This window comes from Cydia pomonella, chromosome 10 (genome assembly GCF_033807575.1).
Source record: "Cydia pomonella isolate Wapato2018A chromosome 10, ilCydPomo1, whole genome shotgun sequence".
Taxonomy (NCBI): domain Eukaryota; kingdom Metazoa; phylum Arthropoda; class Insecta; order Lepidoptera; family Tortricidae; genus Cydia; species Cydia pomonella.
This window is the reverse complement of record NC_084712.1, coordinates 16856178-16876017: the sequence shown is the minus strand read 5'-3', so window position 1 is coordinate 16876017 and position 19840 is coordinate 16856178. Positions and strand designations below refer to the sequence as shown.

Here is a 19840-nt window from a genome sequence, read left to right as displayed (position 1 = left end):
CCATACCTGTCGCTTTTCGGTGAAGGAAAACATCGTGAGGAAACCGGACTACTCCCCACAAGGCCTAGTTTTACCCTCTGGGTTGGAAGGTCAGATGGTAGTCGCTTTCGTAAAAACTAGTGCCTACGCCAAATCTTGGGATTCGTTGTCAAGCGGACCCCAGGCTCCCATGAGACGTGGCAATATGCCGGGACAAGGCGAGGAAGAAGAAATCAGTCCGCGGCGGTATCATGGTCGCATTTTTATCACTTGTCATGTCATGCGTCACTGTCGCACTTACATACTTGTTAGAACGTAACAGACATGATAACATACGATAAAAAACCGATCATCTTAGCACTACAAAAACGCATATGTAGTATAAATACTTACTATATAAGAGGAATTACAGTATTTAAGTATTGATAATTGTGAAATACCTATTTAACAGAGACAAAATAACTTCCCAAAGCAAAGTGATTCAATGAAAAACGATATTTTTTTAAATATATACGACATATTATATTTGTCACAAATAATTGAATTACTGGACAGTATCACTTACGGATTAAAAAAAATAAAGCAAGCGAAAAATGCATGGTACCGGGCAAATAAAATACTCGCCAATGTTTTAATAAATAAATAAATACTATAAAATACTGATCATACCAGGTCTTGTCGTCGTATAATCCAGAGCGATAGTAATATAACGACCTTGGCACATGCATTACGGTCGCCAAAGGACCGTGCTGGCGTAGAGCGGCCTAGAATGGAGAGGAAAATGTGGTCAGTTGGGACAAGTCAAGTGCGATCATAGGGAAACGCATCTACAAGTTAAGAGCCCGGTAACGATTTTAGAGCAAAAATTTTAAATTGATAGATTTAGTCGTTGGAATTGTACACCTTTTGTTACGTAATATCTAAATAACAAGTATTGGTTTCTATTAGCACGTTTTTCAATCTTGCCTTTTAATAATGAGGTCGTAAGCGTGCGTCCCCGGTAATAGCTGACGAGAAGGGATAGTTTTTAAAAAATCATCAAAAAAATATGGTAGTAAATTATACAAAATGATGTATAAGAACAGTTTCAGCAAATGTTGTAGATTGTTTAAGTATCAAAATTACGTTGAAATTAAGTCAATTTTCAGAGAAATTGTCACTTGTTTTGAAGTAATTTCTGGAGAAAATTGATTTCGTGTAACTTTTATTTACACTACTTCAAATTTATAATAAGTAAAATGTAGTTTATTAAATGAAGTACAGGATATGTGTAATACAAAATTACCATTTTTAGCAGTCCAAACTTTACGAAATTCACAAATAAGATCGACAAAATCACTGCTTCACGCGCGTCTACTTAAACGTCCATCAGAAAAAAGTCATTACTAATTAAGTGAGTCTGTTTTCAAAAAAATGATTTATTAGGTATAATGAAAGATAACAAGATGTGCTAATAGAAACCAGTAATTGTTATTTTTAATAGTTAACAAAAGGTGTACAATTTCATGCTCTAAATCTATCAATTTGACATTTTTGCGACTAAAATCGATAACGGCCTCCTAATAACGTGTTAGCAGTCCATCCATCATATTATAATTTCTGTAAGGAAAGCGCGGAAGGAAGGTGTATGAGAGATCTCCTAACTCTTTATTTCCAGTTGTATGGTAGGGTTGCCATACGTACGTCAGAATTTCCTTGGACATGTCAGGATTGAGCGGGAACTTGGCGAGTGTCAGGGTTTTTTTAGAAATCTCAACTAACCACTAGAAGTCAGCAAAAAGGTTTATGTTGGGCTGAGGCAAGGGAGGCGAGTTATGGGGCTAGTTGCTCAAAAAAAGTTATAATGATGGATTTATTTTGGGCAAAATGACCGTACAGGTAATGTCAGGATTTATATGGTGATGTCCTTGACTTAGGCGCAGTTCTCCCTAAGAGTGCTTTTGTTTCAAATACAAATATCTTTATCTTGCCTAAAAATGTGGTACAAAAGATGGTATAAAAATATATCGTGGTCACACACATTCCATCAGAAACTGGCATTCAAATTTATTACAGAAAGTACCTAAACATAGAGAAGCATGCATTGGTACGCATTAAGAGTACTTAAATCTAAAGCATTTAAATCTAATGTATCACTTAAATATCACAATTATATTACTAATATGTCATAAGTCATAACTACAATACAGATGTAATAACTAAATTTTTATATTATAAAATGTCAAATTTGATGTCTAAAGTAATCACAATATTCGTCCACAGAATAAAAACCTTCTTGAATTAGCCAGTTCTTAAGTTTACGCTTAATAGTTTATTTAAGCGTAAACTTAAGAACTGGACTAAATAATTTTTTTTATGTCAATATGCAAACGATTAAAAATGTAAATGGACTTAGAGTATGCGTTATTGCTGCGGCTTACGTATAGTTGTGCCGTTCTCGAGAACGCTCTCTATTTACTATGGGAAATATTCTCGGCGAGAACATTCCTCATACAAAAGGAAGAGCGTTCTTGAGAATGGCAGAATTCTAGTCTTACGACCAGTTCTACAGCAATAACGCATACTGTAAGTCCGTTGACATTATTAGTCGTTTGCATGATGACCAAAAAAATGCCTATTAGTTTATGTACACGGAAAGCCAACCAACTAGAAGTCTGACTTGAGCTCCAAATTTACCCCACTGGAATTGCGTCGCACACACTAAACGAACTATGAGACGACGAGAAACATTTTTTCGGGGAAAAACTAGCTCTGTCGATTACCAAATAAATAGTTGGGCTGTACTTACCTTTATCGTCTTGATTTCGTTCGGCAATCTTATGTAATTGTGTATATGCATTAATTGTGTTTGTTTCAAGTGACAATATCCCTCCTGAAATGAATGTGTACATTCAAATAAAAGTTAATTTAATACTAGTTAAAAACGATTCACTGACGCGTGTGAAAAACTCATAGCTAACGGGTTCAAAAACATTTTGACCGACATTAGATTTTTCCAATAAGGCACGCAATTGTAAACATCATAAGATAAGCAGGCAAAAATAAACCTTAGGCACTTGAAAGCAAGAAAGGTACTATGACCGTGTACATACGCCATAAAACTTACGAATCATTGACGTATATCTAAGGGTCCTAAGGGCAAATAAGAATGGAGCTAGTACTAGTACAGCGGTGTCACGCACACAAATTCGATCCTAGTGAATTAGTGTTCGTCGTTAGTATGTCAATGCTACGAATAGATATTACTCGTAATCATTCTTGCATTGTTCAGCATGATACCTATTGGATTACACGGCGATGCCTTTATAAGAGTTTTAAGTTTTTAAAGAGTGAAAACAAAAGCACATTGTGCAAGGAGGGGTGTTAAGTGAAATATTGTACGAGAGTCTATATTCACGACAGCCGCAGGCTGGAGAATGAGTCAAAGACTCGAGTAACAATATTTTTTACCCCCGGAGTTACTCACAATGTTTTTCATCACACTTGCGAAGAAAAAACTAAATTTTAAGCGAAATAATTCTTAAATACGGTGACATTTCAAACATTCGTCCGGCATCGAAGACACAGGCCTAACCGAAGTTCAGCCACTATTGAAAATTGTGTAAAAATATTTCAAACGGCTATTCAATTAATCAAATTAAATATTTTTAAACATAAATAACAATACTAAATTATAAATGTTACTATTATAAAAGTAAAACTCATTTACACCTAGTTAATCGTATGAATCAGAGAAAAAAGAAGCTATAACTCCCTAGGGAACAATATAGGTCTTTGTCCTTCAGTACACCTGCATGAAATAAGATCTTTTTTGAGCAAGTGTTATGAAAAACTACTAAACTACTCTTAAGGTATTATTTATTTCATTTTACTTACCATTGCCAAATATGGCCCATAGTCTTTTCTTAAGGGAATGCCATTCTTTTTGACCCATTGTAGGCTAGAACTCAAAACTCCACCATTACATCCCTGGTTGCCATTTCTGAAAATAAATTGAATAGTGTAGGACTTACAGTTTTTATATCTGCAAAGTTAAACATTATATGTCCATATTGCTTTGCAAATATTTAGGCCCACTAATAATTAATAAATATTATAGGGACTTTCTTACACAAATTGACTAAGTCCCACGGTAAGCCAAGAAGGCTTGTGTTGTGGCACTCAGACAACGAGATATAAACCTGCCTGCTGCCTGTTGTTTACGGAGAGTTAATGTGTTGTATTATTTGTATTGTTTCTGTATTGAGGTGTGCAATAAAGAGTATTTGTATTGTATTGTATAAAATATACAAATACCTACTTCAATATATAGAAAACATCCATGACTCAGGGACAAATATTTGTGCTCATCACACAAACAAATGCCCTTACTAGTCTTTGCCCGTAACTTTGTCCACTGTACGTTCACGTCAAAGTTGTTAAGAAGTTTTTAACCCAATTTTAAGTAGTAGAGTAAAGCAAAGTAGAGCTCTAATAACAATTGAAAAATGTGTTACAAATTTAAAAGTCCTTCGATGGTAATGTTAGGCTATGCGTTGTATGTCAGTATTAAAAGGCCATAGCATACTAGATGCGCGTGCGTGATAAAATGATGGAGCTGTCGCACACGTTACGCAAGCGGGGTGCCTCTCATAAGGATCTGTACATTACAGTGTGCACGTACAAGTCTACGCAACGCATCCGTTGTGCACAGGCCTTAACCTTTTAACCACTTCGAATTTTTCATCGAGCGTGCTCGTGTTACCGACGGTAGGAAGTTACATGAAGTTTTGTTTTATTTTAGACTGCGGCGAAATGAGCTGGATATTGCATGTCTTATATATCAGACTACGGCAGTTAAAAGGTTAATTAGGTTAATAAAGTAAAGCTGTATTAGGTATATGAAGTACCTATAAACTTTAAACAGGATAACCGCGTAAAGCTTAACGCTGACGGCGCCGCAATCGCTTAAAAAATTACAATGCTTAGATTAGACTATTTTGGGCTACCATTGCCGTCAGTGGGAAAAGGCAGCAAATTTAAAGAAAATGTACGCGCGAAAGGTTGTCGTCCGTTCTTATACTTCTTATATTTGTTATCCGTGGGGGGTTAGAGTAATGTAATAATTCCTAAAACCTACGTTACCTACAACTGTTAAAAACTAAACAAAACTTATTACCGGTCAGGTCATGTTTCCCGGAAAAAAATTAAAAGCGCGAAGTAGGATTTTTCACACACGGTACAGTGACATCTAGCGGGTTATTCGATAACTAAAATTAACTCATTGAGACTAGAACTGTACTATCCTCAAACCAAATTGATGACCGGGATCATATTACTATCTCTTGCTACGACTGTGTAAGTGTGAATGAGAAGTTTTACTACCCGGGTCGTCGGTTGAACACTTACCCATTCTTGCCCGTCGAACAGTCTATGATTGCTTGTTCGCTGGCTTCTACCAAATTGTTACAGCCGTTAGTGATGTATGCTGCAGACTCGATGGCTGCAGCGACTGTAAACGCGTAGCAACTTCCGCATAAAAATGTCTGATCTGAGAAAAGAAAACATAAACACATGATTTCTTTTCTTCTTCATTTAATAATATTCACAAACGCCCTGATCACCCTAATGGCCATGTTATGATTATGGTCTTGGGTTCAAATCCTGGCTCGTACCAATCAGTTTTTCCGGAACTTATATACGGAATATCATTTGATATGTACCAGTCGCTTTCCGGTGAAGGAAAAGATCGCGAGAAAACCTGCATATAATATCTGCAAAGAAATTCAAGTGTATGTGAAGTCCCCAATCCGCATTGGGCTAGTGTGGGGACTAAATCCCAAACCCTTTCGTGCCTGTGCCCAGAAGTGGGACGTATATAGGCTGAATTATTATTATTATTATAATCATATTCACAATTTTCATGACTTCGCTGTACGAGTATACATGACATAATAATGTATTTTTGCATCTTATGCAGGTGCTCCTTCACTGTTCCTGTTTTATAGTAGCATACTTAATATAAGTGTGAAAGGGTCAATATGTTATAACAGTATCAATACTATCATTTTGTCCCTGTTACACGGTGTTATATAATTCCCAATGTGGGAGCACTACTATGTTTTTCATTAAGAACCATTAACTTTGTAAACTATCTAGACGACCGAGACATCTCGGTTAAACGATTTTTCCCGATAAAAACCTAAATAAATAAATTTCGTCTGTGTAATCTGTATTTCTTGTGATTTTAGAGTTTACTCTCACATTTGGATGAAATATTCTGTATACTCGTAGTTCGTGAATATAAGGAAGTAAACTACCAAATTGCCGATTATTCCTATAAGCCAATAATAATTTCATCATTTTCCAGAACTCATGTGTCAATCCATATCAAAAGGGACCTTATGGCGGTCGACGCTTACGTCACGTAGTATCATGCATTAGCATTGTCGCGCCGCTAATAATGGGCGACTGCGATAAGGTCCCTTTCGATATGTATTGTCATATATCGTCAGCGACGGAATATAATTATAAAGACAATGCTCTTGGTTTATTTTTGACTTCGAAAAACGGTCCATAGGACTGGCATTTACCTGACACATATCACTGAAAGTTATATCTCTATTAATATACTCCTACCGTAGCTTTGAATATTATTTTAGTACATTACGATACAAGTGCGAAAAATAGGATATTCGAAACGAGTGGCGATAAATTAAAACACGACCGAAGGGAGTGTTTTAAATCGACACGAGTTGCGAATTACCTATTCGCACATGTATCGTACAACGTTTTACAGTACATATGGCCCTTTAAATGTTCGACACAGTAACGTAATATGCTAATTTTCGCACTAGTGCTATAAGGTAGCACCATATGTACTGTAAATTATATTACGCAATACACTGTAAGTAGATAAGTACAGCAAGTTAGTATTTTATACAATCGTGATATAATAGAGAGCTTTTCAGTCGAGTACTGTGTTTAGGCAACGAAGCTTGCTGAGTTGCCCAATTAAGGTACGAGATTGAAAAGCTTGACTATATCATTATATTTCGTCACTTCATTTTTCAGATATAATTTTATATTAACCATGTAGTTTCCCTATTGTACAGATAGCATCGCACACATTTAAGAGTAACTATTTTGATTAAAACTGTGAAAACCAATTTCCGCCCACTTCCGCTTACTGGTTACCTGCGTGCGGCGACCGCTGCGCTCTTCATTCTTTATTTGTGCGTGGTAGCGTCCACACCTCGGTCTAGTTGCCGAACACTTCGGCACAAGACCACATTTTTTATAACGATCTTCGTTGCCTACTATGGTGTTAGCTGTGAGATTTCATTGAATTCGTTGTGCAATATACATATATTTGTTTTTAAAATCGTTGTGCAATCCTTCAACTTGAAGGACATACATACATCCTGGAGGTTAGTCGAGAACTAACACGATGGAAAAAATCATCCTGGAGGTTGGTCGTGAACCAACACGAAGGAAAGTCTGTTCGTATTTCGAACACCGATTTCGCCCGGGGGTTGGTCGTGAACCAACACGAAGGTATAAGATCGGATAACGCACAACGAAACAAAGGCATAAAAAATCATCCTGGGGGTTGGTCGTGAACCAACACGAAGGAAAGTCTGTTCGTATTTCGAACACCGATTTCGCCCGGCGCGGCGATTGGTCGTGAACCAAAAGATCGGATAATGCACAACGCACAACGAAACAAAGGGCCTAGACATTCATATTGGTGCATTTTTCATAATACCCATATATTTTGTGGGAAATTTATTGCCTTAAAAATGGGAATAATGTTGTGTTATAAAGCCGAGGGAGGCTTTCTTTTTATTTGGTTTTAGACGGCCCAACACTTAAAATATATCCAAATTTTACTCACACCTAACCCATAGTACGGTATTAAATGAAAAAAGAAGTATGAATCCCCGCCCATAGGTTGAATGTAAATCAACAAGCGACTCACAAATGTTGTATTTAACACAATAGTACATTGTTTTTATACTACACTACCCACATAAATATAATATTAATACATTGGGTAGGTATAACTTGTCTCTAAAAGTGGGAATTGCTACGTGTACCTACATCACGTCACAGTATTATTTAAAGTATATTCTTTCTGACGTACAATATTTGAACTCTTATATGTCATAAAAGACCTGTAATGGATTTGAAAGCAATTTCTAAACTTAATCTTGATAAAATATCTTGTTAATATGTATAGTGGTGCCCTGACAGTGCATACTTTTTGGTGTCGATTTTTAAATCATTATGATATGCAGAAACATTCATAAATCGAACTATAAAAATATGGCTACGTACGTCAATAATGTTATGGGCAACTTTGGTTTACTCCTATATTAAATCGCATAAAAAAGAGTCAACCAAATGAATACTTATATCAAAATATACCTATTTATAATATCAGTTTTAAGAATCTTTATTTCTCAAAATAAGATATAACAAAACTTGATATAAATGAGTAATTGTCATGGTCGCTTATTGGCGATGCCAGTAAGTACTTATTATCTGTTTGAAAATTAGATTTTTTCTTAAAGTTATACCGGATAATTAATTCAATTGAATCATTGAATTATAATAAGTACACTTACTTCAATTGAATTAGAGGAAGACGAGTTTTTTCATCACAATTTACTAGAACAATTTGCAAGAGCTCAGTGTCAAGCACCACTAGAGTACCATCCATCTGAGTTAATCAGAATATGGTTTTCTCTTCATTTTGGCGAGTTGCACATATTAAGATATTTTGTTCGCATCTCTCACAGACATTGAGTGTTTATTTTTATGGTTGTAAATAATCGGTAACTAGGTAAATACCTATTCATATATTTATTTAATTGTATTAAAACAACAAGACGATTACCCTCTGATTATCCTTTAAAGGATTACCCCTCAGATTACTACTTAAATAACTAAATAATTAATTAGGTAATAGAAATCGTATAAAATAAATAAATAAATGTATGGTTCAACTCTCATGTGTCTGTCGCGGTACTCTTTCAGCCATTGCGATGGTACTATGCAATACGTTCACTAGACTTAAAACACTCAAAACGGTTATGCAATATGTTTTTGCTAAGTTTGAAATATATGTACATATACATTTAGTATCTGTAATCTAATTATACTACTGTATAATTAATATAGTCATTCATAAAATTAAGACCGAATCACTAAATATAATATTTGTTTTCTAAACTCGCAATACAACCACAGTAGCAATACATTTTTTTTATTTTATTATGCCAGTTATTCTATAAGTGTATTTTTAATACATTATAAAAATATACAACATTACGTCTATGTCTTTCGTTACCGACAGAGCGAATATTTGGATAAAATAAAAATAGAGGGCATTTGAGATTTGATGCTTAATACGTGAAAAACTATGGATTGTTATCGTGGTTGATTGCTGTGCTAGTTTAAATAGTTTGCGCTGAGAGAATAGCAGCTACAGCACCGATATTTGTGCAAATATGGTCAATCGTGTCATTTTTAATATTTAATAAAAGAAAAAAGGTCATCTTATTTATCTTTATTCGAATGAAAAGACTTGTCACATGGAGTCATGTACATATGTTTATTAAGCTAATTACTGATCATGTATGTTGTACGCTGACTTTACCTACTCAGGTTTAACTGGTTATTATTAACTTAGCACCGTAATACGAGTAGCTCGAATATACATTAGGTATATAAAATTAATTTATAAATATATTCCGATGTCATTAATGGGCCTTGGCCCTTGCCCTATTTATTATATGCAATATGAGCGCAATAATAAACATTTCAATTTGGGTAAATTATAATGTTATATAAGAAATAACTTCGAAAGTTGAGTAGTAGTTATAGTAGCCTTATAAATTTATTTTTTCATATCTTAACCGAAAGCATATGGATTTATGCACGTTCATATATTTCTTATATTTCAAGAACATGATGGATTTTTGCATTTGATAAAATCCAAAATATATTTCTTCTTGAATAGATCAGAGATTTTAATGCATTTTAATGACGTTAGACACGTTTTGGAGAAAATAAAATAAAAAACTATTATTTTTAAATTAAAAATCTTAAAACGCGCTAGGCCGCGTGAGTCTTTGTATCTACAAAGACTCGTTGTGTCACTATTCGTTCAGCAGGAGCTGCTGTAAGCCGACATGCGTGTGCATGAGCCTAATAACTGAATTTTCTCATTGTCGCCATCTGCTCAATGAATACAACGTATCCTACCCTGTCTGGAGGTAACGCTGGGTTGTATCGTTGACATAAATTACGTCTTATTTTAGTTATTATTACTCTTAGACGAGTCTGAAGTTGATATCAATAGTAGTACCGCCTGTCTTCTTTAATTCCGTATCGCGGACAAGGACCGCTAGTGAACTTTCATGCATTCATAAATGGACGTTTTATGAATTAATTCTACTTTTTGAAATCGAATTAAACTGAATGTAAAGTAGACCACAAAGTGTATAGAATCTTAGTGAATTATGTTTCATTGTGAACAACAAATTGAAACGGGATTATTAGGCTTTGTTTTGATATCCTAAAAGGTGTATTAAAATATATATATATATGTATCATGTGTACATACCTAATATGTACTTTTTATTTTGAACCTACATACCTAAACTTTCTTTATGCTTTTAAACAAGGCTTCATAACTCAATTGCCACAGTATACTTGTGTACACATATTATGTCCTGAGCTTGGTCTGCAGTCTACGCAGGTGGGCTACTCTGCGTTCGATACAGTGATAATAACTTCAATTACTTGATGGCTTAAAACACAACCCATTACACAGTTGTTCGCTAAAGCATTGATTTAATTTTGGTTCAGTTTCATTTACCATACTTCTGGATTTCTTTAGCAGTCAATTAAAATAGTATTGTTATATGTGTTTTCATAAAGAACGATCATCAGATCGTTTTCTTTTATTATAGAATTGGTTAAAGTTAAACGACTGAAATACGATTTTAAATAATATAACTCAAAACATCAAAATATGGTATATTTGGGACACTAACTTAATACAACTGATGAAAATAAATCTCTAGAAATTGAAAATAAATAAACTCTGATCAAAATAAATCTTTAGCACCTGAAAATAAATAAATTCTAGCCATATATAGATGGCGATTAACTTATAATCTAATAATTTGAAACATTAAACTATAATATGAATATCTCATACCAAGGATACTTTATATGAGTAACGGCCTAACTGCAAATACAGTAGTTCAGATAAATAAAAAATAAATAAAAATACTAAATATTTCGGTTTATCACCATGGTTAACATTAACAAATAATTTTCACCCGAATGACTTATTTTACTTCGGACTAAGATAGATATATGTTTTTAGTGTCTCACTATGATGTTTTTTAATAATATATTTCTAATGTTAGTACGGTGTATACGTAACGTACAGTAAATAAAATAAAATCCTGCGGTCATTGGCATGGCATATAAATTGGGAAGTTTTTTTTTCTCTCTCTTTGGGACGTCCCGGCGTCCATGTGCTAGTTAGGAGGAACGTCTTAACTTAAACCAGATACTCAGACAGCCAAAGCTTTTGGCTTATTTCAACCAAAACTTATATCTCTAAACATCTACATGGTTAATATAAAATTATATCTGAAAAATGAAGTGACGAAATATAATTGATGATCAAACGAACTTCTTGAAGTGAAGTTCGATCGATATTATATGAGTCACTTCATTTGAAGATATAATATAAGGTCCCACCCACCCTAGAGCCCTGATATAAGTTTTGGTTCCTGCCTTCTCTAAAAATAATGAAGAGCGCAGCGGTCGCCGCACGCAGGTAACCAGTAAGCGGAAGTGGGCGGAAATTGGTTTTCACAGTTTTAATCAAAATAGTTACTCTTAAATGTGTGCGATGCTATCTGTACAATAGGGAAACTACATGGTTAATATAAAATTATATCTTCAAATGAAGTGACTCATATAATATCGATCGAACTTCACTTCAAGAAGTTCGTTTGATCATCAATTATATCACTATTCTGTATACAATACTTTTTCTACGAGTCATACAAAATAATACTTTTTTTACTATAAAACCTAAATAAATAATGAAACTTGGTAAGTATCTCAGTAGATCAAAATGTACCTAGATATAAACGCGCGACTCCCACCGGAGCGCCCGCTTAGTATTTTCTATGGTAGCGCGGCGGCACGTGATTGGTCAATTTTTTTACAGTTGACTACAGCTTATCGAAATGAAATTTTATAGTTGAGTGGGAACCCATAAATTAAAAAATACTTAATTATAGTTCGTTATACGAAATCTTCATTCAACCACTACAGTCGACGAGAAGAAAAAGTAATATTAATATGTTGTGTTTATGTTTCCCGTTGTTAAAAAAAGTTGTGATTTGTTAATGAAAGTTTTGATCGGCAGTAAAGTTGTATAAGTACAGTAGAAACCGCTTATAATGACATCGAAGGGAAATGACAAACACATCATATTAAGCGGATGTCATATAAAATATAGTTGTACAATTTCTTATTTTTGCCGCCACGGCAACGAAACAAAAAAACAGACATAAAAAATGCAATATTTGGCATTGGAAAATGTGCGCTGTATAGTTGAATCGCTCAATGCAAAATTCCCGTGGCGTAATTATGAAGCTCTAGTCAGACTTTTCTAGTTATTCTCGTTCGTTATCCAGTGGCGGGGCAAGACCAAAATTTAGTGTGGGCAAGGTACATTTAGCGAGGCCCTCTGGTGGCGCAAGCAATAAGGAATAAAAATTACGTTGCTTCCCAGTAGGCGGTGGCCCACGTCGCCCACGCCTAGCGCCGCCTTTGTCGTTATCGTTCTGATTATCGTTCATTCCTTTCGAGATACATACCTTTAACTGACGTCACTGCATCATACGATCTCCAATCGAAGTCCTTACTGTCCTTAATGTTATCGTCATTGTCTAAAAAACTTTGCGTCAAATTGACAATTTCCGGTTTGAATTTAGTACCGGCTAACAATGCCAACTCGTCTTCTGTTAAGTCTGCAAATTGGTTGATAGCTAATTTGTAAGATCCTTGTTGGCTGTTGACAGACTGTATGTATCTGTAATTAAAGTACAATTTCAATAATCTTACCTTACGCACAAGAAATAAACTTATGAAATAATTTAAGCAAAATTATCTTATTAATTACCTATCTACTCGGAGAATAAAGCGATTAAACGTTACGCTAAAATTACATTTAAAATGGGTACCACAATATACGTTTGATTACCAAGAAAACCTATTCTATGAAATTATTAACATCTCATTTTACGTCAAATAATATAATTATATTAAATATAAGGCAAAATAAGTATGCAAAACACTCAAAAAACACAAATAACCAAATTTCACACATCGTTTTATTCACTGGATGTCTCTGCATGCCATTCCAAATTGTAATTATACTTCTACTAACACACTTAGCCGTAAGTCATTACTAACATAATATGGATGTTTTTGTCCGAAATAAAAAATGTTTTTTTTCTTCTTTTTTTTTAATAGAATTACTAGGTAAGCAAATAATGCTTTTGGATTACCTTTAAGAATTTGTGTGTGTGTTTTTTTTTGTGTTATATGCGCTCACACGCTCGAAATACCACAGAATAAAATAACGGTTCAACACTTATATTGTTCACTAATGTTAATAAGTTACTGTAGGCGGATTACAGATGTTTACAAAGCGCTTTTAAAATAGTGTACATTTTGGTAAAGTAAAAGTTTCTTTAGTTGCGTTCTTGCGTATAACTTTCCATTGTGTATCTAACGAAACTAAAAAGATTGACACTATTATATTAGACTTAAACCTAGACTAAGTTTGAAAAGAATTTGCTGTAGGTAATGGTAAATATGACGTACAGCCGGCGAGGTGTGTGACCAAAAACACCTTAAACATTATTTATTATCACTTTTTTGCTAAGAAAATAGTAGCGTCAAAGTTAAAGTTTATAAGTGAAATAGCCAAGTTTGGCATAACTCTCATAAAATGTTAGCAATTCACATCAACGACCCATTGCACGATGGTAAAAATAAAAGTTGTTACAAAGAATACAAAGTATATAAACTATTGGGTAAGTGTATGGTGGGGGTATTGTAAAGAGATCGCAGCGCATGCGGTGGTAATAATTAGCACTAACCGAGGTTAGCGACTTCGTACAAATTATATGCTCGAAATGGAATTTTTGATTTACGATATCTCTTGAGAAATTTATTTTAATTGCATGGTGTAAGTTACCATTTTAATCTGTATGAAATGCTTAATACAAGTAACGTATTTATTTTCATAATGATTAATAAATAAATAAATAAATAAATAAATAAATAAATAAATAAATATAATAGGACATTATTACACAAATTGACTAAGTCCCACAGTAAGCTCAATAAGGCTTGTGTTGAGGGTACTTAGACAACGATATATATAATATAATATAAATATTTATAAATACTTAAATACATAGAAAACACCCATGACTCAGGAACAAATATCCATGCTCATCACACGAATACATGCCCTTACCAGGCAAAATACCACATAATAGTGATCTTTTTCTAGATGTTAAAAATAGGTTTCCGATATCGTTAGCAAACGTCATATTTCAACCAATTTTACAAAAAAAACCTTAACAAATTATACACTTAAACCTTCTTAGAAAATCGTTCTATCGATAGATAAAAACTGTATAAAAATCTGTTCAGTAGTTTTTTAGTTGGGAGGACGGACGTAGTGATTTGTCGTTTTCCGCTAGATTTGCGAATGGCTAGGTGGCGTGACAGTCGTGCATAGCGAATTGATGTCGCTTGTTTTACTTATATGAAAAAGGTTCGTGTCAAATATTGTGACGGCCCTATTTTTACTTTTCAGCAAATCTTTGATGTACAGTCAGCATCAAAAGTAGCGGATGAAACAACGCGCCAAAAGTATCTGATATTCCGGATAACTTTTCCAAATATAGATAAATTTCTAAAATTCGCGCTCAAAAGTATATCTTTTACAGTCTTAGTTGTTCTATATTAAAGACATCACTTTTTGTTAATCTGTTACAGAATGGTAGATACTTATGAAACGTTATTTGATCCGCTACTTTTGATGCTGACTGTACAATAATCATTATATTATATTATTACTTGCCGATAGGTACAATCTTTGTATCGGCAAGTATTAAGATAAGGTAAGATAACAAATATTTATTAGCACAATAAAAATGACATAATAGACAAATTGATATTTAAACGAACAGAGAATTGCGCTAAAAGTTCTTCACTCAGCTAAATGTCCCGAAGTCCTAGGAAACACTATTTCACGAATCACTATTTAATTATAAGTAATAAAAAAAACCCTACGCTAATCATAATATTTTAAACCATTTATGCCAAAATGCCTAACATCATTTTGAAAAATAGCTTTACAAGCTCGCTTTCACGTAAAAAAACCGCGTCTAAATCGGTCCATCCCTTTGAAAGCTACGATGTCACAGACAGACACACAGTCACATTGGCAGACCTATTTAAATCTGTCTTTGCTTTGCTGCTAGGGTTAATAAAATACTGTCAGACTCTTAAGAATCTTCTTCTCTTCTTAAGAGTCTGCTGTCTAGCAAAGTGAGGTGATGTGAAAGTTTTTGTAATTTACTGAATAAAAACATTAGAAATATATACTCAGGTGCAAAACTGTGATATTTGGAGTTTCCATAGGAAGACACAAAAATATTGAAAAAAAAAAAAAAACGTGTTTTTTTTCTACTTTTCGATTGAAAATTACAAAATATCCTTAAATGCCAAGTACATCAACTATGTTAGGTCGATTTGAAGAAAATTTCAAGGAGTACTTTATGTACTAATCATGTGCCCTTCCCCTTGATCGACATGAACTTCTCCACATTTTACTAACATGCTATTATTGGGACAGTAAGTAAGTAAGTAAATATTCTTTATTGTGCACCATACATTTAAAAATAGACAGGAAATGAAAAAACACGTAAAAGTTAGGTAACAACAGGCGGTCTTATCGCTAAGAAGCGATCTCTTCCAGACAACCTTTGGGTAGCAGGAAACAATGAACTTACAACATTGAACGGGTAGTGCCGATATACATATAATTCAACAAAATGAAGACGCAAACAATATAATACATACCTACATACTAATAAAATAAATACATATATACATACATACATTATATATTATACAATCATAAATAAAGGCAAGTTAAGGCAGCGAAAGGTAGTGAGTCTTCAAAAGATTTTTGAAAACGGGAAGGGATTTAGCACGTCTAATGTCTAATGGCAAAGCATTCCACAACCGAACAGCACGAAAAGAAAAAGAGTTGCTATAAAATTTTGATGATGAAGGTGGTGGAGCAAGGAGATGCATCTCCGCACAGCGGACCGAGGAAAGATAGTTGAAACGCTTTTTCAGATATAGAGGGGTGGAGGGGTTGAAAAGAATGTTATAAAGAAGTACAAGAATATGAGAGTTACGGCGATGACGAATGACAAGGGAGCCACTTGAGCTGGGTACGAAATTCAGAGACGTGGTCATATTTGCGTAATCCAAATATGAATCTTATACAGACGTTTTGAAGGCGCTCAAGTTTATTTAGCTGGTCCTCTGTAAGATCAAGATAGCAAATATCGGCATAATCCAATATAGGGAGAAGAAGAGATTGAGCAAGCGCAATTCTGGTAGCGAGCGGCAAGAAGCTACGAAGCCTGCGAAGTGACCCCAGAGAAGCAAACATCTTCCTACTGATCTCACTTATCTGTGGTACCCAAGACAGTGTGCGATCAAATATAACTCCAAGATTTTTTACCTGGCTCGATAATGGAACCGGGACACCATCAAACACTATGAAAGGTAAGTTAAGAAAGTCAATCCGAGAAATGAGTTGAGAGCTGCCTAAAATTATAGCTTGCGACTTACACGGATTAACTTTCAGCCCATAGCGTTTGCTCCAACTGGAAATGTGTTCCAAGTCCCGATTTATGGAGCCGATACCGACAGTTTTGCACCTAAGTGTAATACTTATATAATTTCCATACCTGACATTATTCAGGAACACAGATAACCTCATAAAGTGTTCTTCGGTATTTTTGTATTGCTTATTATGTGCCAACTTGAATCTGTAATAAAACATGCACTTTATAAATTGTTTGTTAGGTAGGTATTTTCGTATTATGTATAAACTGACTTGTAGAACAGTGGAGTGGAGAGAAACAAAGGAACGCTGACTATTAAGAATATGTAACGAATATAATGAAAAAATAGTAGGTACAGTCGCCATCAGATATATCAAAGCGGCCAAGGTACTCACAAATATCTGAACACGCCTCTATTATCAATGTGCTAGAGTGCGTGTTCTGTTCAGATATTTTTAAGCACCTTGGCAGCTCCGATATATCTCATGGCGACTGTACATTTTTTTAAATACATTTGTTACATATTCCAAATGCCAGCGTTCCTTTGTTTCTCTCCACTCTGCTTTTCCTTGAAACCCTCGCAACGCTCAAGATTCCACTTCTCTAACCCTTTGCTACGCTCGTGGTTTAATTTTGGTAGCACGAGTTGTTAAACAACAACTTTGCCCTCTTGTAAAACAAATAACTATTTCGTTGTCTTGTTTCTGATTACTCTGTCACGGTTAGATTTAGGTCCTTTATCGAATAAATGAATAAAGTCTAGTGCTATTGCATGTCTTTCTAGCTGTAGTAGCCAACATGCCAGTCGTTAACGCTCCGTAGCGAACGAAACGCAACTGTCGCACTAATATGGAAGAGTGACAAAGAGAGATGACTATACGCTACGCTACGGAGGTTAACGATTGGCACGTTGGCTAAGCACCCTGACTTGCTAGCACGATATGAGTTGCGTTCTCGCACGCTACTCTCATCTTGCACGACTTCAAGTAGGCAGGGAATATTATATTTATAATTATTATTGATATGCTTGTTTTTGCTTGTATGTAAATTCCATGTTGACGTGTAAAAGGGCCCTTGTGGCCTATTTGCTGAATAAATGATAAAGTTGAAGTATAATTTAATATCAGTGGACGAAAATAATTGAATATACGGATATTTCGTGTTATCTCAGAATGTCGTTTCAAAATGAGTGCGTAACTTCTATTTAATGGCGGCGGCTAGGTTTATGTCGTTCTTTTTAATGAAAATCTCTATTTCCGGCCCATAAATAAATACCTTAAAACTAACATATGTACTTTAACATTTATTCAGCAAATAGGCCACAAGGGCCCTTGTGGCCTATTTGCTGAATAAATGTTAAAGTTGAAGTATAATTTAATATCAGTGGACGAAAATAATTGAATATACGGATATTTCGTGTTATCTCAGAATGTCGTTTCAAAATGAGTGCGTAACTTCTATTTAATGGCGGCGGCTAGGTTTATGTCGTTCTTTTTAATGAAAATCTCTATTTCCGGCCCATAAATAAATACCTTAAAACTAACATATGTATTATAACAATATATTTGTAAACGAAACACTGATTTGTATCACATTATGGTTGCCATACAATACGCAGCCCCGCAGTGTCAGGGAGCCGGCCGAGGAACCGCCGAAACTTGACACCCTTCGGCCAAAACTCATCGTTGCTTCGAAAAAAATTCGCATTGTGTCAAGATTCCATCTTCGCGACCCACAGGACGAGCCCGGACTTTACTTTCACATACTTTTTGATAAGGTAAGGTAATGTAGACGGGACACATACAGCAGCGTCGCCGGGTGCTGCAGGGCGCAAATGGTTGTGTCCAGTCGCTTGCAATGGTTCGGCACTTTTACACACACAATGATGCGTAATATACGGCTACCTTGTACTCACACTGACTTCATCTTCCCGCATAGTTCTGGGACTTGTAACACACTGGTTAGCGGGATTTTAGATTCGATTCAATTTTCCATTAGGGCGAACTTTGTTTACCTAATCGTGTAACCATTTTGTTGTTTGGCTTCTTGAGTTCGGGAGTTCAACTAGCCAAAATATCAACTAAGGTACAGTGTGCAGTGGGGTAACTAAAGCGGTGTTATTTTGAAAATGGCTATATAGCTAATTAATAATGATTAATAGAAAACATTGTTGATTGTGGAGACAATTCCAACGATCGTAATAAATAAATCGATCGATCGATCGTAATAATAGGAAATAAACGCTTTAATTGTAATGGTATCATTTTACCTTTCAAATAACTCCGTCATGTTTTGTTGCAAAATAGGGCTTTCTAGATCTAAATGGTGTTCAATATCTCTTCCAGGGTTTCTTGCAGAAGGAGAATTGCATCGAAGATCTGAAAATTCATTTCAGAATATGTTAACATGGGACTTCTAGGGAGTCTATTATACAGGGTGGAACATTTCTAGACACTGAGCTGAAAGTATAGTGTTATCTAATCTAAGTGATCTACAATTGGGTTATTATAATCCTAAGGCTAGATTAAAAAGTAAAACAAAATCATTAAAATGAAATATTTTTATATCAGTGGCAAACCTATAAAATTATTTACATTTTAAATTGAGACATGTCATATCATGTGTTAATTTAAAATCTACTTGCTAGGGATGAAACACACAGATTTTTAGACTAATGTTTAACAAACTGTATCTCAAAAACTGTTAGAAATATTAACGTGATTAATGAAATAATTAAAAAATAGCACAAAAATAAATAATATGATTTGTAAATAGAAAAAATAAGGATCAAAGTCAAATAGCGTTCTAAAAGTTAAAAAAAAGTATTTACGTAACCTAAACAATTCCTCGTTTGCATAAAAGTCCCTCATTTTGTATAAGCCTTATTTTTT

At 34.6% G+C, this 19840-nt stretch overlaps 1 protein-coding gene across 1 annotated transcript in view; it reads right to left on the bottom strand.

Annotated features, from left to right (window-relative positions):
* Positions 1-19840, bottom strand: part of LOC133522294 (guanylate cyclase 32E-like) — a 204658-nt gene that overhangs the window by 1751 nt on the left and 183067 nt on the right. The window contains exons 26-32 of the mRNA XM_061857577.1: positions 19219-19327; positions 17073-17153; positions 12879-13093; positions 5368-5509; positions 3856-3961; positions 2768-2851; positions 649-743 (exon numbers count right to left, since the gene is read on the bottom strand). Coding sequence (XP_061713561.1) covers positions 649-743; positions 2768-2851; positions 3856-3961; positions 5368-5509; positions 12879-13093; positions 17073-17153; positions 19219-19327 — 832 coding nt within the window. The remainder of the gene's footprint in view (positions 1-648; positions 744-2767; positions 2852-3855; positions 3962-5367; positions 5510-12878; positions 13094-17072; positions 17154-19218; positions 19328-19840) is intronic.